Genomic DNA, 23144 nt, shown 5'->3' with positions numbered 1-23144 from the left:
AACCTACTCTTTACATGATACTCCACCAGTTTTCAAGCATACTGACAAAATGCTTCAGGGTGGTAGTATAAAAAAAAAACTTCACAGCCAAGCAGAGTAGGTACGTACACCGAACCACCACCGACGGCCATCGCCCTGTTTTCTCCGTTAAAAGGACAGCAAGGCCGTGGGGGCTGAGGAGTCAGCAGCCAAGTCAATCGCATATTCGCATAGAGCCCCGCGTCACCGCGAATACAATCAGGGCCTTTGTTTGCTAGCCTGCCAGGCGACCGGGGGAATTTGGCTTCTTCCTGACACGAATTTCCGCGAAGCTTTGTGCGCTAGCCTGCCAGGCGACCGGGGGAATTTGGGCCACGCACTTCAAAATCCCAACTTTAACACTATGTAAAGAAGATTCCTCATCACATCAAACTTGCGGTATATGCATGGAGTACTGAATGTAGACGAAATAAAAAACTAATTGCACAGTTTTGTTGTACTTTGCGAGACGAATCTTTTGAGCCTAATTAGTCAATATTTAGATAATAATTCACAAATACAAACGAAATGCTACAGTGTTGCTACAGTAATTTTGGTTGGGCAAAGTTAGGCAACTAAACAAGGCCTTGGCTTCTTCCTTACACGAATTTTGAAGAACAAGCTTCTGTCACGGTCAGTCGGTTGGTCACGTACCAGATTGACTTCTTGCCAGTCGACTTGCAAAATCATCATCCTGGAAGAGACGCGCGCAGGTTCCGTGGCAATTTACCCGTGCCTTTGGGCACACCAACGAAGGGAAAAAAAGTGCCCCTCATTTTTCACAACGGTCGGTGAATGTAGCATGTGCGGTATTTTTCAAAAGAATGTAGCAGCATGTGAAGCACATCGGCCTTTCACCTCAGTACCTCACTGATCAACGATCACAGTTAACAAACCCCCCAACACCTGGAAAAAAACATGACGAAGAGCAAAAAGGGATGGTTGCGATTTGGCAACTTCACCCAAAGCTAGCTTCCTCCGTCCCCGAGCACGAGCAGAGAGCATCCAATGCGCAAGACGAGAGCAGCAAGGGGGAGCGAGGAATGGGCACTGACAGAACCCAGTGCTGCAACCTGCAATGCACGCTCGTCTCTTGCAAGTTGCAACGTTACAGTACAGCACGTCCTTGCTTTCCTGGTGATTTTCACCGCGTCTTTCTCCAAAGCATGTTTGTTTTACCACAGCTTTTATACGTTACTAATCTTTTGCAATCTATCTACAACTAATAAGAAACGAAAGCACAGCTGCTGGCCAGTGCATGCTGAAAGCTACCATACCGTTGCCAACCTTTATTTTTTTTTAAAAAAAGAGAGAGCCTAGTTTAACACAAACCGCTCTCCTACAAGAGGACGCAACACAGCAACGGTCGGACCCGAGCTCCGAGAAGGCGCTAACCCCCAGGCCAGGCAGTCTCCAACGGAGCAGAGGCTACAGGGGGCCGTGGCAGCATCATCCATGGCCGCCGCCCCGCCGCTCCGGGTCCGGGCTCTCCCCCTCCTCCTGCTGCTCTGCGCCGCCTTCTCCTTCCACGGTAAGCGCGCGCGAGTCACCCTCCTCTGTCCTCCGCCGCGTCGTCTTGACGGCGGAAGGCTGGAGCTACGGCGAACCGAGCTGAGCTGAAAGCTCGTGTTTTTCTTGTTTTTGTTTCTCCTTGCAGCGGCGCACGGGGTGAGCGGCGGCGGCGGCCACGGGCTCGGCGTCAACTACGGCCGGGTGGCGGACGACATCCCCTCGCCGCGGCGGTCCGTGGAGCTGCTCCGCGCGGCGGGGGCCGGGTCCGTCAAGATCTACGACGCCAACCCGGGCGTACTCCGCGCGCTGGCGGGCACGCGCTGGCCCGTCTCCATCATGGTGCCGAACCAGATCATCCCGGACATCGCCGCCTCGGCCGCCGCCGCGGACCGCTGGGTCGCCGAGAACCTGGTCCCCTACTACCCGGCGACGCGGGTCAAGTTCCTCCTCGTGGGGAACGAGATCCTCTCCGACTACTCCATCGCCAACTCCACCTGGCTGCGCCTGGTCCCGGCGATGGAGAACATCCACCTGAGCCTACGCAAGCGGGGCATCAGCAGCGTCAAGATCGGCACCACGCTCGCCATGGACGCGCTCGCCGACGGCGACTTCCCGCGCCCGCCGTCCGCCGCGGCCTTCCGCCCCGACATCGCCGCGTCCGTCGTGCGCCCGCTGCTGCACTTCCTGAACGGGACCAACTCCTACTACTTCGTCGACGCCTACCCCTACTTCGTCTGGGCGGGCCACAACCTCACCGTCCCGCTCGACTACGCGCTCTTCCAGGGCGGACACACCCGCTACGTCGACCCGGTCACCGGGCTGACATACACCAACCTGCTCGACGAAATGCTTGACGCGGTGACCATTGCGATGGCGAAGCTCGGGTACGGCCGCGTCAAGCTTGCCGTCGCGGAGACCGGGTGGCCCAACGGCTGCGACTACGACCAGATTGGCGGCAACGTCCACAACGCCGCCATCTACAACAGGAACCTCGCGGCACGGATGGCCAAGAACCCGGGCACGCCGCTGCGGCCGGGAGCCAAGATGCCGGTGTTCGTGTTCTCACTCTACAACGAGGACCTCAAGGGCGGGCCGGGCACCGAGCGGCATTGGGGCCTGTACTACGCCAACGGCACGGCAGTCTACCCGATCGACCTCACCGGCCAGCGGCCGCTGTGGTCCTACCCGCCGCTGCCAGCGCTGGAGAACAATACCCCGTACAAGGGGCCGATTTGGTGCGTGCTCTCAGCCGCCGCCAGCAAGAAGCTGAACGAGACAGCGGTGGGGAACGCGCTGGCGTACGCGTGCGGGCAGGGAAACGGGACCTGCGCCGCCATCCAGCCCGGGGAGAAATGCTACCTGCCGAACACGACGGTGGCTCACGCCAGCTACGCGTTCAACTCGTACTGGCAGCAGTTCAGGAAGACTGGAGCGACGTGCTACTTCAACAACCTTGCCGAGCAGACTATCAAAAATCCAAGTAAGTGTTCACACATACCCTACATTCTGAACTTGCTAGTCCATTTAGTACTTGTTTTGGATGATGATTAATTCTTGATTGGTCATGCAGTTTCAATCTGTAATTCAATTAACTAGGCTGACCTAAAAAGTAAAAAAAAAAGGTACATTTCACCAAATATGGGTAGAGGAGTGATGAATATTGTGAAAGCATCTCGCCCTTTTGGAAACAGTACAGTACCAGGTCAACTCTATGATTATTAGAGTCATCAGATCAGATAGTCTTGGTCTCCTCAGGGATTATATCGGGGGATATCCAAATGATCAACTCTGGAGCCATTGGCATCTGTCAACTAGGAGATGCGAAAATTATTAAGAACTGCTTTTTTATGTGTGATTTGTGGTCCATCCAGTGAAGTAAACTTGTTTAGATCAATCTAAAATAGTTCTTGTGGAGATCTTTGATGGTGCTTACCGATCCCAACAAGTAGCAGCATGGAAGGTTCCAAGCGATTCTATTAATATTAGTATAGTAGGATTATAACGGGAAATGTATAGTCATTAAGATGTGCTTTCCATCTGTCAAGTGAGTTGACTCCCACCACTTTGGGATTTGAGGAATCGAATCATAACAAAACATATATCAATTTTCATAACATGTGGATGATGAGGTCATGCATCAAATAGCAGCAATGTGGTTGACTAAATAGTTGCACCAAAATTGAAATGGGATGAAAAGTATGTGAAAACAGTTTTCATTGTAGGATTTTGAACACCAGGTTCCCTATGTGAGAACTACTCAGCTATTTAATTAGGAGTATGTGGTACCTGAAATCTGTTTAACATAATAGGAAGGCTCAGTGGACCAAATTATGAAGTTTGAAAAATGCTGATTGTTGTCTGAAGTAAAACTGAAGGTGATGTCGCCGTTAGCCTACCCTGAAATGAATAAGATATAATTTTAATATACAATAGAAGGCTTCTTTCATCTACATAGAGATTCCTGCAATGGCACTGACTACGTTTTGATCAGTCTGTGGCTGGGCTCGCTGCCAAAAGATGCCCCGAAATGATCAGGTTGCAGGCTTGCACTTGTTTTGACTAGTCCATTGTGGCCCATTTATGACTGGACCAAAGCCCAGCTGCACAGGTCACATGATCTTGGATTGCTGCGGGGGGTGTTTAGGAGACAGGGGCTAGCTCCTGTCACATCAGATGTTTGGATACTAATTAGGAGTATTAAACATAGACTAATTACAAAATTAATTGCACAACCCCTAGGCTAAATCGCGGGACAAATCTATTAAGCCTAATTAGTCCATGATTTGACAATGTGGTGCTACAGTAACCATTCGTTAATGATGGATTAATTAGGCTTAATAGATTCGTCTCGCGATTTAGCCTAGGAGTTCTGCTATTAGTTTTGTAATTAGCTCATATTTAGTCCTCCTAATTAGCATCCGAACATCCGATGTGACAGGGCTAAATTTAATCCTATCTCCCAAACACCCCTGTAGTAAGGCCAGTAGCTGCTAGCTGCAAGACTGCAAGTGCAGCCTGCAACATCCTATATGAGTTTCTTTGCTATCAGGTAATTGATGCGTTTGAACAGTTGGTAGTAGGACCAATGCAGAGAGACAGCTTCTGCATGTCTGTTAGCTTCTGCAGGTTCAGTATAACTGAGTATATTGTCTTAAAAAAACTTCTTAGGAACAATATGCTTGCTTTGAAAAATAAAAAGGAAAAAAAATCTTGCAGTGGAGCAGTGTTTATACTGATTGCGCTCGCTAGCTGTGCATAGTCATTTATTACGCCGAAATTGTTGCCGAGACTCTTGCATTTGCAGCAGCATTCTCTGCATAGACACATTTGCTTGTTTGCTTGTGCATTTCTTCTTCAGTTTTTTGGTTCCTCCCCTAGCTTGGTTTCTTGATTTGGTAAAAGGGTTCGGGCCGATCGAATTGTTTCTGACATTACTTCTTGGAGAAAATGCTGCAATCACATGTAGTATCACTGTATCAGTTATGCCGGCGCGCTTACATCACCATCCCTGAATAGTACATATTGACAAGATGATAGTACCAGAAGCTTACCTTAATTACATTCCTTTATATTTTTCTCCTGCTTGCTCAAGCATCCGTCTATCTTTTGACATGTAGCTTCAGTTGTTAACACGCGTCGCTGATGACTGCTTTTTCCCTCTCTGTTTTTTTTTCAGGCCATGGCTCCTGCAAGTTCCGCAGCTCGTTAGACTCCTAACTGGCTCTGCCTGGGCGAACGGAGGGGGAGAAAGCACATTCATGCGATTCTTGATTTTGTGTAAACCCGGCTAGACGACTAGCGTACTTGAGAGCTATATAGGGCGGGGACGTGCTTTTGGCACCGTAGATGTCGTCCTCACTTCTCACTCAGACTTTGGCTGTAACAGTGGAGACTTGCTCTGTTGCTCGTGCTCACACTTGGAATTCAGAAATGGAAGCTCGCTTGCCAATTGCCATATGCGTGCGTGGTGTGTTGTCGTCGCTGTAGCCTAGGCCTAGTTGATTTGAGTTTCAGTACGCGTGAATGCATGGGTGGGCTAGAGCGTTTCAGACGGGGGACGGCCAGAAAGTCCGAAAAACACTCGCCCCGCTCACGACAAGACACCAAACAATTCCAGGATTAAAATGCTGCACATATCACAAGACTTGGGCAAGCCACAGATTACTTCTGCCATCTCAAACCAGCAATGATATGGGGATTGTGAGACCAATCTAGGGCATGAGTGCGTCTGCATGAGCTTGACTTTCCGTCCCCTAGTGTAACCGTATTTCAGCTGGCCAGATTCAGGGTCAAAACTCAACTCATCATCATCGTCAGATTCAACCTCTTCAGGATGGCACCAGCGTGGCATGGGCACAGGAAACCTGCAGTTCAGTTCGGTGAAATAAATTTATATATCGAAAACTTAACCCCAGCTTAATATACAGCGACATGGATCAGAATAGCAACCTGTTAAACTTATTTTTGTCATCCATAGGCATTTTCCAGAAACGTGCACTAGAGGCATTGCCAACATCACCAGGTTCACTGTCAGACATGCCAGTAAAAAAAGAATATGCTTCACTCAGCCTGCTTCAGCAAGCTTCTTAAAAATGTTCCAAAAGAGAACATATGTGATATATATGCAAATGGATACCTTGTTGTCTCAAACGATGCCAGAATTTTGCAAATGTCTTCCCATAACAGGAAAGGAGTTCTTCCTATTCTCGTGTCATACAAGTTCATGCCAATAACATCCCCATCAAGATTAACAAGAGGGCCTCCAATCCCAGCCTAGCAAGTTGACATGAACAAGTTTTGATTTCTGTTCCAAATAGGTATTGCTAGCCAACTCAATCCAATGCAACTATATGCTACTTCCTTTGTTCAGAAATACAAGGCGTCTATCCAATTTCAAGCTTTGACCATTGATTAATCCAATATTATCTAAGTTTTATCAAATGATATCGTTGGATTCATATTCCAAAGTACTTTCTCAAGAATATGTTTTAACTGCAAGCAAAATAATGTCAGGGAAATTTGCGGTTAAAGCTCTCTTTTGAAATTACGCCTGATAGAAAAAAAAACAAAGGGAGTATTTACTATCACAAAAAAAGGCAATAAAAATATAGGATTACCTTAGTGATTTTACACGTGGAACGTGAGAGGAACTCACAGTCAAGCGTGCCTGTCCAGGAAACCAGATTCCCACTAGTAGCCATTAACGCGTCTGATTTGAAGCAACACCCTACAGCCGCTACTTCAAAACTTGACTCCCAATCAAGCAGAGTATTTGATGGACGAAGAGCACAGTAATCCTTGACACTAACTAGAGCAACGTTGTAATGTAGATTGCAATGCCGTAACTTCCCTTCTTTGCATTGGTTGTTAAGCAACACTTCAATCTGCAAATAATACAGTGGTAAGACTTAAACAGCACCTTAAAAGAACAGCAGTCCCAGAACAATGAACACCAACCCTCAAGTTTTCATCAATCTTGTTCTCATCACCAGAATTTCTAACCAAGCTCGCTGATGTCAAAATTATCGTACATCCATTCCATTCAATAAAAAAACTTGTGCATGCAAAAAACCTTTTTTCTTCTGCATGCCATGATTCTGGTTACCAGCTGGTTGTAATCAAAACAGAGATGAAATAGTAAATGTATGTAAAATCACCATTGAATGAAGCCAGTGCGACAACATTGCGATTTATGTTAGCTCTTTTGCTGAATTTTTTCCAGACACCTTTACCACGTATGTAACCAAAAGTGTCTTCAAAAGAATTAACCAAGATCATGCCAGCTGGAGAAATACATTGTAGAATAGTTGTTAGTAACCCATGAGAGCTGTAAGAGGTCAGCAAATTTTAGAAGCACGGACTCACATCCAAACATGGTTGATGGTAACTTAGGGTAACCCATGGAGTCTAGATCTAACTGTTCCTGGTTGAGAAAATCTCCATGTACTGGTGCAACAAGGTCAAGTGATCAGCAGTTAAGCACTGACATAGTGACAATCAGCATAACAATCAGCATATAACATTAGTTATATCATGATAACAGCATGAACAACAATTATAATTAAAAGTCAGAGTGCATGAACATACCTGTAGTATACATATGTTAACTGATAAGATCTAACAGTATAAGAGTACAAGTGAAAGGGCCAGAATAATTGATGTACAAATGTAAATGGTAAACTTGCACAGCTTCTAAATAGGTACCATTACGAACTGCAATAGTTTGCATGATACCACAATATTAGCCAGTTTTGAGGAGTGCATGTGCGCTCACCTTCTGGATGGCTGTTAGATACTTAGATTTCTCACCTATGGGTCTTGCTCCAAGCCTGCAAAACATAAAAATGACTACCCAAGAGTAAAATGGATCAAACCAGTGCATTAATACGCAAAATGGTGCCAAAAACTACATGGGTAGAATCATAGGCAGGGAACAAGATAGAGAAATGAGGAGAAGTCGTGTGGAAAATGTTTCATGAAAACATGATCATAATGCACATAACAACAAGACTAACATACAGTTTTCAACATTGGAACAAGAAATATGACTAACCTAGTACAGGACAACTGTGAATTTGTGATACATGCCAAAGGTCGGCAAATATTTTTGATTGGTAAACATTAAGAACTACGCAGCGCAGATGCCAAATAGGCTAAGGAATAGCAGCTAAGATCTAGATTATTGCCTACATATGTTATCTAGCACTCAAAAATGCTGACCTTATAAGCTCTTTTAGGAGAAGAGCTAAGGTAGAATAGAGTAGGTGAACTCATCAAGGGCATGCATTGATTAGACATATCTGTGAACCTTTAATTTTTTTGACTGTGCAAGACCAGTCTCCTTTTGCTGGGATGTCAAGTAATGCTTGAGAATTGTACCCCGTGGTAGGAAAACGGCTATGCTCGTAGTCAAGAAAAGGTTCACGCCAACCATATTCCCATCAAAAGGAAGAAGTGGCCCGCCTTCCCAAGGCTAATAACACAATTGAACAAAATGAAATTGTATAGAATGAGAGTTAAATATAAATAAAAAATTATTTTTATTGCCTCCATGCATAACAGAAATAGAATGAAATGCTCGAATCGTCATGCAAGTGTTACCTCTGAGATTCTACAATCAAGATCTTCATTATCCTCAGATACCCTTGAATCACCATTCAATTCCACACTCTTAGCCATTGTTTCGCCAGAGACGCCACGCGCTACAGCTAATACCTCACCATGTGGCAGACTTTCTGGTGCACATTGGAAAGGTCCAACCTGAATATCAAGGAAGGTATAGACATTGACAACAGCAAAGTTATCATCCAAATCACATTTAGCCACAAACCCCTTATACACTTTAGTGCCTTCATGGCGCACTCGAATCTACAAAATGACAAGGCAAGAAATGAGCACACAATGATCAGAAGTAAACAAATTTAGTAAAGGATGACTGTCAACACCAACCTTTTTAAGTCATCATGGTGTTTGGTTATAGCATCAAGAGCTCTAACCAAACCTGCAGTAGTCAAAAACCTTCTAAAGCGGTGCCCCTAGTGTTCTGTAGCTATGCATGAGCATGAAAATAAGATTTCATCTCCTACAGAAGATTGCAAATTAATTCATTTATAACTGGTGTCGTTTCAATATATATTTGTTAGAAAACTGAGAAGACTAAGCATATATAATCACCGTCGAACAAAGCAATAGAGGCGACACTTTTAGAGCAGAATTTTCATTTAGAAATAAAACAAAGGGGCAAAATGTGGGGTCATAAGCGTTGAAGCAGCAATATAAAGCTATTACCTATCAACTAATCAGGAACACTATCCACCACTGTTCCTTTTTGTGAGCTCTTTTCTATTCCCTCAGTCCAAAATTACTATTTGTTTTAACTTTTTTAGATACATAGCTTTTGCTACGTATCAAGACATAATATATATCTTGATGCATAGCAAGAGCTATGTATCTAGAAAAGATAAAACGAATAGTAATTTGGGACGGAGAGAGTATCAACTATAGCTCTTGCTAATTTTAAAAAAGAACACTATGGAACTAATCTGAAACTGCACAATATTCCATGTTGGTTAGAAACATTGTATACTTGAAGAATACGTTAGTGATATTTTTTAGAATTTCATGTGCCACTGTTACTCTGGTAGCGTGGTTAGAAATCAGACTAGATTTTTTTAACCGGGTTTCTAAAGAAACATTGTATACTTGAAGACCAATATTTTCTACTCCGTAGAATTATAACACAAAAATTGTACCACCCAATCAAGCAATCTCGTTGAAAGAAGTCGACCCCGTTGGGGTAAAATTCAAATTAGATGGACGCATGTAATTGGCTGGATGTACCAAGAAAAAATACCACTGCAGTAGTGGTGTACCACAAGAGGTGGAGCACCGCGATAATTTTTAAGCCATATCTGGGTTTAAGGTGCCTGAAGTCACATAAGAGGGAGGGAGGGCATGAGGGTGATGCATGTACCTGGTGTCCGACCTGCAGCTTTTGAGCTTCCCTGAAAAGCTGTTGCTGACTTTTTGGTTCTGAAAAGCCAACACTAGGTTTTAGAAGATGTGTTTAACTTTCTAAACTTAAAAAGCTATGAAAAGCTCGAAAATCTTAGCTTTTCAGTTTCCTATATAAATTCAACTTTTTTGAGCTTTTAGCTTTTTCGGAAGTTGTATGGGAAGTTTGCTATTTATTTAAGTTTCTAACTTTTCACGTTGAGAAGCTGTCAGGAAGCTCAAACAAACGGAGGCTTCCAGAAAAGCGCACGGCAGGGTAGGATTGGCCGGCCGTCGCTGGCCGAGAGGGGAAGGTTGAAAGAGGAGGGGAGGGAGCGGGGGGCCAGAGGTTGCGAGAGACAGAGAGAGTTTGGAAACCTCCCACGGGGCCATCCCGGCCTACTTTTCCCCGGGCAGCAGATGACTAATCCATTGTGGCCCATTTATGATTGGACGAAAGCCCAACTGCACATTTCACATGACCTTGGACTGCTGTGGTGAGGTCACTAGCTGCAGCTGCAACTGCAAGCCTGCAAGTGCAACCTGCAACCAGTTTCTTACCTATCTGGTAATTGGTGCATCTGAACAGTTAGTAGTAGGACGAATGCAGAGAGACAACTTGTCAACTTCTGCGTCTCTGTTAGCTAGGTTCAGTGTAATTGAGTACAGCGTCTTTCTTAAAAAGAAATCTTCTGGGAACGATAATATGCTTTCTTTGAAAAGAAAAAAGAAATACTTTAGTCGAGCAGTGTTTATGCTTTATACTGATGGCGACGTGCTTTCTAGCTGTGCATACCTGTAATAGCCATTTATTAAACTGAAATTGTTGAGACTCTTGTAGTCTTGTATTTGCATCAGCAATCTCTGCATAGTCAGCATTAAGCGAGAGGTCTGTGCAACGTTTCCTGTCAGATGCAAGACACATCCTCGCATACCTTGCTTGCTTGCCTGGTCATCTCTTCTTCAGTTGTTTGGTCCCTCAACTAGCTTTGTTGCTTGATTTGGTAAAAGAAGGTTTCGGCCGATGTTGCTTTGGTCTCCAAAGCAAATTCTTTCTGTCATTGCTTCTTGGAGAGATTGCTGCAATCGCATATAGTATCTGTGTTGTGCTCATGCCAGTGCGCTTACACCACTACCTCTCAAGTGTACGATATTGACGAGATAATGATGGTACCTGAAGGGCGCCTTAATTACATTCCCTTTTTCTTTCTGCTTCCTCAAGTAACTGTCTTATCTTTTTGACACGATGATGATAGCATTAGTTGTTAATTAACACGGCTCGCTGATGACTTTATTTTTTTCTTTAAATTTTCAGTGGGGAACGTGCCTTTGAAACCGTATATATTCTCTGTCGTTCTCGCTCAGACTTTTGCTGTAACAGTGGAGCCTTGCTCGGTTGCTCGATGCTCGTGCACACTTCAGAGCTCAGAATCAGAAATTATTGGATGGGAGGTGGGAATTCGCTTGCCAATTTCCATGCGTGTGTTGTTGCTGTAGCTTGGTTAAAATCTGATCATTTTCAGTTTTCGCATGACTGCATGAGTGAGCTAGAGCGTTTCAGAGGGCCCGAAACATCCGTGAAAAGAGCCCCGAACTTGTCGTTCCTGCTTGGTCGCCGCCGCGGTTGTCTGCTACTCTGCTGAGGAGGACAAGAGGAGGTATCGGCTAATCGGCCCCAGCAGTCTCAGGCCTTGTTTAGTTGGTTAAATTGGGAGGTGCCAAATTACTATGCTGGCACTGTAGCCCACTGTAGCGTTTCGTTTGTATTTGTGAATTATTGTCCAAACATTGACTAATTAGGCTTAAAAGATTCGTCTCGCAAAGTACAACAAAATTGTGCAATTAGTTTTTAATTTCATCTACACTTAGTACTCCATGCATGTATCGCAAGTTTGATGTGATGGGGAATCTTCTTTTTGCATAGTGCTAAAGTTGGGAGTTGGGGGTGAAGTAAACAAGGGGCCACTCCCTCACGACAAGACGCCTCGCCGTCGCCGGGAGGCAATGGCACATTGGCGCGTACTAGTACTACCTCCTACTATGTCCCTACCATTATCCCTGGCAACACCGGGTGATGGGCAGAGGAAACAAATAAACGCCCGTGCGCACGGTCTCCGTCCATGCGCCGCTCGGCCGCAGGGGCTGCCGCACAAGCAGCCAAAGCACAGCACAAATCCGTCGCCGCCCAAAGACTTGTCCCGCCGGACGGCGCCGTCGTCTCGCTCGCACGACGCACGCACGTCCGCGTGCAGGTACAGAGCCCCGTGCCCCCGTGCTGGTTATTACGGGTTACCTGACAGTGTGCTCGTCGCTCTCGGATAAATGCTCGTAGTCGTAGCTCGTAGCCCGTGGAGTCGAGCCGGAGCAACAAGCCAACAAGTAGCCAACAGCTACTGTTCGTTGCACGGTGAGGGAGTGATATCTAGCGGTAAACAACGAACGGCGGCGACGGCCGGGGGTCGGAGAAAGCTCTTTTTGCGGAAAGGCGGGGGTGTGGGGGTGGCTTTGCTTGGCGTGGGCGCTACGGAGGGCTCGATCGTCGATAAGATTCCCCTCCGGCTCCGGCCAAGTGGTCGGCATCATGGCCCCGATCGATCGAGCACGGTTACCCACTTCACGTTCTCCTCTTCACCATCACCACCACCACCACCTAGTACCATTACCATTAATAACCTGCCCATATATCATATCATCTCCAACGTCTATCACACGGAGGCGGCGATGAGCCGACGACTGACGAGTGCGTGATCGGTTTATTTCATTTCCCGTTCCGCGCAGCTAGCCAAGTAACCACCCCCACTTCCAACTGCTTTGCCAATTGCCATCTTTAACCACCTCGATCGCTCGCTTATCCCCGCCGAGAAATCACTTCCAATCCAAGTAAATCGATCGACCGCACGTCAGCCGCCAGCAGCAGCTAGACGCCAATGCTAACACTTAGTGCGACGATTAGTGTGGTGCCATGCCCGGTGGCGAGCTCCTTTCGGCACTTTCGCAGGATGTCACATCTGCCGTGTTGTTACAAGTATCTTCTTCTTCTTCTTCCATGGCAGTGAAAGTATGCATGTATAGCTGAAAGTGCAGAACTTTCCATCTCTTGTGGTTCTTTTTTTCCACACACATGGTGGGCACACTGATTGCGCTCCAGAGAAACGAGAAACCATGCCTGGCGACCCCATTTCCCGATCTGATCTGAATGATGGTCGAATCAGGCGGCAATCGGCGCTTTTCCAGCAAGAACAGCCGTGCAGACAACGAGGAGATGGAGATCAATCACGAAGCAGCAATCACCACCCGCCTAGAGAACTCCAGCACTCACCCGGTGGCAGAGAACACATAGTACACTGATACACGAGCCAGTTTTCATTCTGAAAAGATGCGGGGGATTGGAAAAGAAACTCGAGCGCCCTGCACCGCCGCCTCATGATGGTTCCAGTTATCTTCGACTGTTCACCAGCGGGGTCAGGCCGGGAGATCATGGCAACGGCAAGCAGATGGTGGCCTGGCCTTGGCTGGGCCCAGCCAGTACCAGCATGTAAACCGTCATTCGTCAAACGACGCGTTAAAAGTCTGGCTGACTGTTTGTTCAGACGTTTTCATCTCAGACGGAGTAGGACGCAGTTAACCGTTTTCAGCGGAGTGTCCCTGAGTATGCCTATAGCCCTGTACGGCTGCAACTGCACACATTCAGTGAAAAACAGCAAACTCGTTTTGGTCCCGGTCTGGGCGCTCGGATTTGATGTTTCAAACGGTGGTAAATACAGCTTCAGGTAAACTGGAAGGAAAACCACGGTAAATGTGAATTGGCCACAGTAGATCTCCGTAGGTTACAGCCGAATGAATTTGACAAGCGCAGGCAGGATGAAGTTTTCGGCCGGAACAGGACGAAGCGGAACGGAAGCGTTCGGCCAGGGGACGAAAAGGAACAGTTCCAGTGGGACCTCCTCAGACTTGTCACTGTCACGTGCCAACCATTCCCACGGAGGCTACGGAGCACGGGCTCTCGGCCTTATCACAGGCACACCTCGACCGTCCATCGCGCACCCAACGGCCAGATCCAGCGCCACGCCAACCGGCCCGGAACTATGCCTCTTACAGGTGGGCCACGCTCCCCTCCAACAAACCTTTCCCCCCTCCGCGGCTCACCAGTGCCCTACTAGAAAAACCGATCAAATTTTCCTTCCCTCCCCCACGGCCCGCCGCGCACATGGCCCGCATTGATGGCGACACTCGGGCGCCCCACCCCTCACCGACGTTCGGGCCCCACCATCTTTCGGCCCCACGCGTCATCCTCCCGCGCACGTGGCTAGTTAAAGCCAAAGCCCCCTCCTCCCCCCACGCCGCAACCCGCACCTGGCTCTCAAACCCAAACCCCCGCCGTTGTTGTCCCCGTCCAAAACGGAGTAGCGGCAGCCCTTTCCATCGCCGTCCCCTCCCATCCATCATCGCCGCCGCGGCTTGGCTGCTATTTCCGGAGTGGAGTGGCACGCGGGCATGGAGGCCGACGAGAGCCGGCGGGGGAAGGACCCGGCGGCGCTGAACGGGGGCCACCTCTGCCACGTCTGCGGGTACCAGTACCCCAACCCTCACCCCAGCGCCAAGCTCCGCCGCTCCCACCGCAAGCACTGCAAGGCGCCGCTGCCGCCGCCGGCGGCGGAGGCCGGAGAAGCGGTTGCGGAGGTCGTTGAGGAAGCCGTCGCGGGGGTGGCCGTTGCCATGGGCGAGCGGAAAGAGGGCGGCGCCGCGGCGCGCAATGCGGCGGAGAGGACGCCGCTCGGTACGTGCGGAGGCTTTGGTCGCTTGGTTTTGTTTGGATTCGATGGTTCCCGCTGTTTCGGTTCGTTGATTCTGATGGCGGTTTCTGCGCGTGCGGCTGTAGGTGGGGGAGGAGGAGGACAGCGAGAGGGGATTGGTGCGCGGGAGGCGAATGGAGGAGGCGCTGCGGTGCGTGGATTTGCGGGAGGAGTTGACCGTTCGGTGGAGGACAAGGTGACTGCAGGTAATCGCTGATTTTTCTCTGCTCGTCCAACGTCCAATCTTATTTCCGGGTGAAAATTCAGCTTTGCTGTTACTCTCTTGACTTGCGTCCTGCGTTCTGGATGTTAGATATCGAAGTCGGAGTTTGGTTAACATGATTTTACGCGAACTAATCTGCTTAGGCGTCTTGTGCTTTTTGTTTTTTTGCCCGTACTGCATTTTTGCTAGAGATTGAAAAGGCAAAAGGTTTGGTTGCCTTTTGCCCTGTCCCCGGTTTGAAGAGGGGTGCAAAACTCACATGGGCGTAGTGAGATGGTACCCCCGTGGGGGCCTGGAATAAAAGTCTGCGTGGTTCTCGGTTAGCATTAAAGCTGAAAGCGTGGGTACTTTCTCGTTTCCCTTGGAGTTGGGGAGATACTTTTGTGATAACGATGTAGAACAGTTGGAGTGCCTTGTATTTGTAGCTTCTGAACTGTACGTAGATAATTTATTTCTACTAATGTGTCAGTAGTAAATTCAGACTTCAGACACTGAGATCCATGTGTGATTCCACCAATTCTTACCTTTAGTTGTATATCCCTCCGGGTCTTGTGGCAAGTTGCCTGCTTGATACTGGTCAGGAGTAAGAATTTGTTGCTTGTCTTTGTCAACCTGTACATACATTGGATTCGTTCTCTAGTCAGCCAGAATGAACTTGCTGGTTTCTTGGTGAACCGTCTTCCTAAAAATCCGACCTATCCATCGTTATTCGCATAGGTTGGTAGGATTTCTTTGAGCTTGTCGTTTAACACTTGTTTTCTTAGGTCTGCTATCTTGTCGTGGTCCTCCACCACATGTTCTAGTCACATGGGCATTCTATTTTATTTGCAAAATAGAAAGAGATTTACTCCTCGTCAATCGACTGGAATCTTACTTCTCCATCGGTCACCCAAAACTATACTAGAAATTGAATGGGGATAAGAATTTGATGTTATTGTTTGGGGGTTTGGGGGCTTACCGTTGTGCCCTGCTGTAGAGGGAGCTGCGGGGTGGCTCGTCGGCCGGCGGTAGAGGCGGGAGAGACGGTGGCGGAGCGGAGGTGGCGAGGGCACCACCGGAGCCGGGTGGTGGGGGATCCTGGTGGGCAGCGGAAGCGGCAGGGGCGTCCGGCCCCAACAGGTTAGCATCGGGTGGCGGAGGTGGCGGATGCCTGCGGGTGGTGGTGGGAACGGGGGCGTTTTGCGCCTGGCATCACGCTTCGCTCGTCGGGTGCGAGGATGACGATGGTCGTGTGCAGTTCGGGGGAGCAGGTGGGGCTGAAGATAATGTTGAAAGGAAGGAAGATCCGGACCATTGGATAATTAATCAACGGCTGTAAAATGTGACTGATGGATAATCTATATCTCAACCGACTGACGACTGACGTGGAGACAGACCCAAATAGAAAACGGTTAATACTTTCGTTGTGTCTGCATGTATCTCATCCTAATTTTTTAATATTTTTTTAGCATATATTGTTGTCTTGTCATCTACTTGAACAGATCCCGTTGCTTGGGGTGTTGACATGTTTTGTCATAATTTTATTTCCTAATGTTATGACTTACAGCCATGTTGTCTGCGCTTTGTCGGTTAATTGTAAAGTTGCTCCATTGCTAAGTCTTTAAAGTTCAGAATATAGTACTGCTGCAATTCAAATTTAGCAGCAGGCTACTATCTGTGTTGCTTTTGGGTTTAGTCCTGTGTATTACAACTTCATTCTTTGGCAGGCTTTTGCAATGGCTACTTGAGACTATTATATTAACTAATGGCATGATATGCGCTTGTTGAAGGGTATCAGTCCTGTACCAACTGTTAGCCTGTTGCTCACTTGTACGATTTGTTGGTCCTCACCTATTTTACTGTATGGACCGGTTCTCGTGTCTCTCGTTGTTCAGTGTCGTTATGATTTTCACGGTTGCACTTGTTACAACTTTACTGTTATAACCTTTCATGTGAACTTATCTAGTGATTCGCTTAATTCATTTTTCTTGCCTCAGAATCCCTCTGGTCTTTTATACTCGTTCCTTGCATATCTTCAGATTCCTCTTAATATTCGCTAAAGTTTCCGGTGAAGCTATAGCTGTAAAGTTATTAATTTGCCAACATTTAACTTGTTTCTGGATATTCCTATGTGCCACCAGCATTTGTTTCAAATAATATGAATCATTTTACCTTTTCATTCAAAATCACAGAGTGTGTGTTGATTTATTTATCTATTGTTTTGATAGAACATGCTTCTCCTGGTACTGGAACTCAAACTGAACTAAGTGAAAACAACTGCCTGATTAATTACAGCAACAATGAAAGTGCTGCTGCTGAAGATACTGGAACTCAAACTATCACCAGTGGATTAAGTCAAAATGGCCTTCTCAATCGCAGCAGCAAATCTATTGAAAATGTAAATGAAGGCAATGGAACTGAATCACAGATTGCTTGCACTAATGGAAGCCAAACTAAAGTGGAACGTCCAGCTGAGCGAGAAGACAGTTTTGATGACTACCAGGATGCATCTCCGTTTCTTCATCAACCAGATTCTGAAGATGGTGCAGCACCAGGTTCTGTATTTTCTACAGAAATCAATAATTTGAATACTGTTTCATCAGAATCAAGTGTAGCTGCAAATGAAATTTCTGTTGAAACAAATGGATTATGCAAAGCTCAATTTCCTGGAGAACCAAATATGAGAGATTTATCTTCTGACTCCAATGTTGGATATAATTTGGAGGATGGAGCTCTTAGATTGGCTGAACCTCACGTGAAGCTTGGGAGTCCATATGAACACTCTGTGAATGTTGACAACACTTATACTGATATGGTTAACAGTAAACCTGATAAAACTGGTCATAGTGAGATGATTGGTCATTTGAATGCTTCATCCCTTCAGGAAGCCCATCCACTTATTTTGGAACCAGAATCAGAGTCTACAAACTCACGAAAGGTGGAAGATTTTATGGAAGATGGATTGCATGTTTCGCATACCATGTCTGAAGCATCACCAATACCAGATACTGTTCAGTTGGAAACAATAACCAATCCTAGCACTAACACCATGCCAATTGGAAGCGACCTGAAGGTCGTATGCACTGATAATGCTCCCATAGATTGCTCCACAGAGCTCCCCACACAGAACTCGACTGTTGAGGACATATCAGATGATCATGAGCCTGTTGAGAATTCTTGCAAGAAAAGTTTAGAATGCCCCACAGCTAGTTTTCAGTACGATCTTCCTGTTACTAATGTGGATGATATTCCTACCACTAATGTGAATGATCTGGAATTCACCTTTGAGGAGAGGCCACTACCAAATATCATTGAAGAAAATCCTTCCATAGAGAAGACTAATGGATTCACTAAAGAGGATGTCCACAACAAACAGATTGACCCTGAGATTTGTGCTGAAGATCAACTTTCTCTGACTCAGAAACATGCCACTTTACTAAAGGATCAAGCATCTTCTGTCAAGAATCCATTTAATCCAGATGATGACAGGAATGATGATTTGTTTGAACTTCCCACTGACAGCTGCTACTTGGAGGTACCAAATTCTGTTGAATTGAGACCACAAGTTGACTCTACATCCCTGATGGTGGATCAACCAACAGTCTCTAACCTAACTAGGATGGCTGAAGCACAACAATGCCATAACTCAAGTAAGAATTTCTGACAATTTAATTGTACAGTGTTTGATATAAGTTTGCACTTGTGAACTATGTTCTATACTCCATATTTATTTTACTTTCTGTGAGTTCAAAATCTTATCATGTAGTGAATGCATTCAACATTAACTTTGCATTGGCCAAATTTTTTTTGTTTGCATTCTGTTCCTATTTAATTGATGGGTTTTTGTAAAGCATCAGCCAATGCTAAGCTGGAGATGAATGTTTAAGCTTTTATTTTTCTAATCTGGTTGATTGGGTACTGCAGTATGGAGTAGCGTAATTAATCCACTGCCTTGCAAGTTGACCATGCAACTCAAAAATTCAATGTACTCTGAGCTTTGTATCATAATCTTGTTTTTAGCATTTGCACATGCTAAAATATTCGAGTCTTGAGGCACACTGTTACTATATATATTTTTTTAAAGTCAAACCTTTAGCTTTGAATTACACAAGGTTGTATGCTGAAAGTTGTTTAATATTTCTGCAGATGAATGCATATTATCCACGTCAAGTGCTGTAGAAAATGGTGAAGTAATCGGTCCGGAAGACATGCCTATCAGCACAAGTTCTGAACTTGTGAGCAAGACTTGCTCAACTGACCATAGCCTGCAGGAAGATGGACATAAAAATGGTGTCATCTTTGTGCCATCTCAGACAACCTCCATGGAGTTCAGTACAGTATCTATGCAGGTTATCAGTGCAGTCAGTGCAGAAGTTGAAGAAAATATGCAAGCCAAAGATGCTAGTGCAAAGGAGATGATTGCAGTACGAAGCATAGATGGTATGGAACAGGCTACTAGCACCACTGCAAAGAATGGATATGCTGCTAATGTTGAAGAAAAGAAGCCGACTGAAGGCAGTGCTGCAGAGATGAATGAGGTACAACACTCGGATCATGCTGATGAAGAGAAGCAGGCTGGCGGTACAGAGTTGAGTTCAGTGCAGAGCATGGGAAATCTTGAAGAAAATAAGCAGACTGATGACACAGATGCAAAGGAGATGAATGCACGGTTCAATGGGGATGATGTTGAAGACAAAATGCAGAAGACCGATGGCACCAGTGCAGAGAAGATGAATGCAGGAGGCACAGATGATTCTGAAGTAAAGATGCTTGCCCAAGGCACAACTGCAAAGGAGGTGACTGCTGAACAAAGCACAGATACTGTTGAAGAGAAGCAGCAGCTGCAGCAGCAGCCAAATGGCATAGTTGGTCAAGAGGGGAACAGCACCAAGCAGAACGAAGAGATTGCCGCCCCAGGCGCCCGGCTGAACTCTGGAAGAGTCCACGTCCCTCTGAAGGTCCTCCTGGCCGAGGCAAGCGCGGAGAACCAAGTGAAGAAGCCCAGCACCAAGGAGCGGGTGCTGTCGTTCCGGCGCCGGGTGTCCAAGGATGGCAACTCGTCGGGGTCTCCTAAATCGGGCTCCGACGACCACCACTGGAGCTCCCCTGTCAAATTGCCACGCAAGGATGTTGACAAGAGTTCCAAAGGAAGGAAGCAGCCGTGGATGCCGTTCATCTGCTGCCACTCCGTGCGCTGATGCCGCCTGCTTTCCTGTGGAACGGCGTGCGGTTCGCGACTTTGAGTTATATGCCTTTGTCGACAACTCTACATGTGCCACTGTAACTAACGCTATCCATCCTTGTGTAGATAGTCTGCAACCAAAATATGGGTTTGATACACTGTCGTAGTGTCAGATATTTTGAATCGGTGCGATTTTGATGTATCGCCACCTGACTTTACAGGTCGCCTAGCCATTGGCTCATGAATCTGTCTTGATGTTCAGATTCAGACAGTGTTTGTGCGGACTGAACAACCCTCGAATCTAGTACCGGGTTGGGCTAGCCTGTTGGAAATTTTGCGCCAACGAGCGATGCAAGGTGAAACAACTGAACATCTGCGTTCTTAATTTTTCGTGCAACTGTACCTAAAAAAAATCGTGCAACTGAATCTAGTACCGGATTGAGCGCATAACGGCCTTTCGCTGGAAGGAAATTGGTGCCAAGCAGCGTGGCGCTCACCGACTGACGCCATTGCCACCATCGAATGCTGGTGTTGGTGTGTTGTTTCCCTCATGTGTCGTCGCCTCGCTGGAGTTGGCTGTAGGCAGGAGAGAAATCGGAGGAGTCCTTGGCGCGGCTTGGGCTCCGCGCCTTGCCAGCTTGCACTTGCACACATCCAGGGATGGAGACAGAATCAACCAGAAGGGGTGCTGAACCTCTTGTAATGAATCTAACTTCATAGTTTACATGTGAACTTTGAAGTTAAAACGCTAATTTTACTTGAGAAATACATGGGCTCAGGGGTGCTGCAGCACCCCCCGCAGATCGCCAGATCCGCCCCTGCACACACCGGCGGCAGTCGGCGTTGGGGGCGCCGGCAGGTCCGGCGCAGCCGCGCAGGCTGGTGCTGAACAGTAGGTACAGCCAGCATTTTGCAGTTGGATATTCCTGAGGAAAAAGCATTCGGTCCATAAATATGATAAGCCCTTGACGTACTTATGTTACGTGGCAAAAGATATCATCAATGTGACTTGGTGATATATGAGATAAGAGGAAACCTTAGGGGGCGTTTGGCAGCCCGGTCTGCCTTAGCCAGGCTCGAGCCAGCCCAACCAACCCGCGGGGTGCAGAGATTACATTTGGCAAATTTGTATCCGGTGGATCTGGCTTATTTGAGATTATGTTTGTTAGCCTTTGCAAATTGGTGGGCTTACCTTGATCCTGTCTACGGTGGACTTACCACCACTCGCCTGCAAGAGCTCGCCGCGCTCGCTGCCCCACCGCCCCCGCCGGCCGCTCGCGTCCCCTCTGCTCGCTCACGCCACCGACCGCGCCGCTTGCTCGCGCAATGCGCCGCGACCACCGCGCCGCTCGCCGCCCTGCTGGCCGCTCGCTCACCCGCCACCCGCTGGCGCTAAGCAGGTTGTCAATCCATGTGAAAACTAAGCCTCACATTTCCACGATCCATCCATATCTTGATTCTAATTTCTTAAGCAATAGACAATAAGTTACAGATTGCCTATTTGGATAGAATTCTATTGATTGTATGGATGATTCTATCGTAAAACTAGAACTAGCAAGCCAGCCATGAAATTTCTTAAGTGTTTTGGTGTATGAATCAGTGCAAGCTTGGCTCATAGTCCGGTCTGGATGCTCAAGCAGGAACAACTCAACCAGGAAATCTATGGCGTAAGTGCTCGTACTTTGATGGGTATGAAGAATACTTGTTTTCTGCCGGCCGCTCGTTGCACTCCCCGCGTCCGCAGTGCCGCTCGTGGCCCGCCGGCCGGCCGCCACTCGCGCGTTACACTGCCGATTGAAGCCAAATCAAAGTAGCACATGTGATACAGGCTCGATCTGGGACGAAGAACACTCGGCGTCATCAAAGGTGTGGGAGTGGTGGGCGCGGCAATGCAAGAAGCTGACGGAGTCGTGTTCATGGCTGCCGCGAGCGCGAGAGAGCCCCATCAATGAGGAGGAGGACAAGGATGCCCAACCCAAACGTGCCCGTAGCGACAAAGCTTCTGTGCGACCCATTCGCCGCCGCCGTCCCCGGCTGCCGCTCTGCCTCCACCGTCGAGGCCTTCATCTTCCCCATGGAACCATTAGCACTGCCGCTTCTACTGGATCTAGGGGCGGGTGTTTGACGGCAGTTAGCGTGTGCACGGATCATCGTAGCTTTTCCTTTAGAGTATTCCATCCAAGGTTTATCAATTCATGGATCGACAGTGAACTAACTAGGGTTCTCTACCTAGCTAAACGGATCTAATCTTATTATGAAGCATGAATTACATATAAAGGTAAATCTAATTGTGAAATAATTATTATAGATATGGTAAACAGATCACATCCATATATAAAGGTAAATCTAATTGTGAAATAAGTATTATAGATATGGTAAACAGATCACATCCATATGTACAAGGTAACACAACCAAAGGTGCCTACTATCTTCTTGTTGTAATTCCAGCCAAAATGGTAACCAATTTATGTAGTATCTTGATAAAGAGTCATCTCTAAAAAAAGACGGCTCGCAAGCCACCTACTTCCTTATGGTCACCAATGCGAGGTGCGTGTTAACGCCTTCAGTTTCCCAAAAATTTATCTCAAATGACTCCCACAATACTCGCCTTCAATCTTATCAACATTACGCAATCGTTCGGCCTTTTACCTTCCACATGTTGTCACCGTGCAAAGGTAATCACACCGATTTTCTATGCACTACTAAGATGTATCCGCAAGACATAGACTAACCACCATGATTGCATCTATTCCTACTAAGAACATATACTGGTTAAACATACGAGAATAAGCATGCATTATAGTAGATTAAAATAAGCACAAGATTAGATTGATGTCACTATCTCGTGTACATAAGCTTGAAGATCACAAGGCTCGGCTCCAGAACTCCACCATGGCTTCGCCGTGCAAGGATGACCATGGCAGCTAGGGTCTATCCTAAGCCA

At 46.9% G+C, this 23144-nt stretch overlaps 3 protein-coding genes and 1 long non-coding RNA gene across 4 annotated transcripts; 2 read left to right on the top strand and 2 right to left on the bottom strand.

The window, feature by feature from the left end:
* The first annotated feature begins 1363 nt into the window (after window positions 1-1363).
* LOC117843386 (probable glucan endo-1,3-beta-glucosidase A6) lies at window positions 1364-5485 on the top strand. The gene is made up of 3 exons (XM_034723967.2): window positions 1364-1549; window positions 1676-3010; window positions 5207-5485. Exons 1-3 carry the CDS (start codon window positions 1474-1476, stop codon window positions 5245-5247), a joined length of 1452 nt encoding a protein of 483 aa, XP_034579858.1. The 5' UTR covers window positions 1364-1473; the 3' UTR covers window positions 5248-5485.
* Window positions 5486-5620: 135 nt separating this feature from the next.
* On the bottom strand, window positions 5621-10948 carry LOC117843387 (uncharacterized). The gene is made up of 11 exons (XM_072291881.1): window positions 10820-10948; window positions 8632-8898; window positions 8324-8503; window positions 7618-7647; window positions 7396-7498; window positions 7188-7313; window positions 6988-7112; window positions 6648-6914; window positions 6167-6303; window positions 5980-6057; window positions 5621-5894 (listed from the first exon to the last, which is right to left on the bottom strand). Exons 1-11 carry the CDS (start codon window positions 10946-10948, stop codon window positions 5621-5623), a joined length of 1716 nt encoding a protein of 571 aa, XP_072147982.1.
* A 3406-nt stretch (window positions 10949-14354) lies between these two features.
* LOC117843384 (uncharacterized) lies at window positions 14355-20467 on the top strand. Its single transcript, XM_034723965.2, has 4 exons — window positions 14355-14800; window positions 14903-15022; window positions 17247-18668; window positions 19165-20467. Exons 1-4 carry the CDS (start codon window positions 14518-14520, stop codon window positions 20214-20216), a joined length of 2877 nt encoding a protein of 958 aa, XP_034579856.1. The 5' UTR covers window positions 14355-14517; the 3' UTR covers window positions 20217-20467.
* LOC140221712 (uncharacterized) lies at window positions 15366-16574 on the bottom strand. Its single transcript, XR_011897375.1, has 2 exons — window positions 15998-16574; window positions 15366-15651 (listed from the first exon to the last, which is right to left on the bottom strand). It is a non-coding gene; the product is annotated as an uncharacterized lncRNA (long non-coding RNA).
* Window positions 20468-23144: the final 2677 nt, after the last annotated feature.

Source organism: Setaria viridis, chromosome 2, assembly GCF_005286985.2.
Source record: "Setaria viridis chromosome 2, Setaria_viridis_v4.0, whole genome shotgun sequence".
Taxonomy (NCBI): Eukaryota; Viridiplantae; Streptophyta; class Magnoliopsida; order Poales; family Poaceae; genus Setaria; species Setaria viridis.
The sequence above is the reverse complement of the archived record's forward strand: the minus strand, read 5'-3'. Positions and strand labels throughout refer to the sequence as shown.

Excerpts from the sequence above, each read along its gene's own strand:
- LOC117843386 (XM_034723967.2), top strand. The coding sequence starts at position 1,474 with ATGGCCGCCGCCCCGCCGCTCCGGGTCCGGGCTCTCCCCCTCCTCCTG. Across the intron at positions 1,550-1,675 it reads CGCCGCCTTCTCCTTCCACG|CGGCGCACGGGGTGAGCGGC; the intron begins GTAAGCGCGCGC and ends TTCTCCTTGCAG. Across the intron at positions 3,011-5,206 it reads GCAGACTATCAAAAATCCAA|GCCATGGCTCCTGCAAGTTC; the intron begins GTAAGTGTTCAC and ends TTTTTTTTTCAG.
- LOC117843387 (XM_072291881.1), bottom strand. The coding sequence starts at position 10,948 with ATGTGTCTTGCATCTGACAGGAAACGTTGCACAGACCTCTCGCTTAAT. Across the intron at positions 7,113-7,187 it reads CGCACTGGCTTCATTCAATG|AAGAAAAAAGGTTTTTTGCA; the intron begins GTGATTTTACAT and ends CATGGCATGCAG. Across the intron at positions 6,058-6,166 it reads GCATCGTTTGAGACAACAAG|TGAACCTGGTGATGTTGGCA; the intron begins GTATCCATTTGC and ends CATGTCTGACAG.
- LOC117843384 (XM_034723965.2), top strand. The coding sequence starts at position 14,518 with ATGGAGGCCGACGAGAGCCGGCGGGGGAAGGACCCGGCGGCGCTGAAC. Across the intron at positions 14,801-14,902 it reads GGCGGAGAGGACGCCGCTCG|GTGGGGGAGGAGGAGGACAG; the intron begins GTACGTGCGGAG and ends GTGCGGCTGTAG. Across the intron at positions 15,023-17,246 it reads GGAGGACAAGGTGACTGCAG|AACATGCTTCTCCTGGTACT; the intron begins GTAATCGCTGAT and ends TTGTTTTGATAG.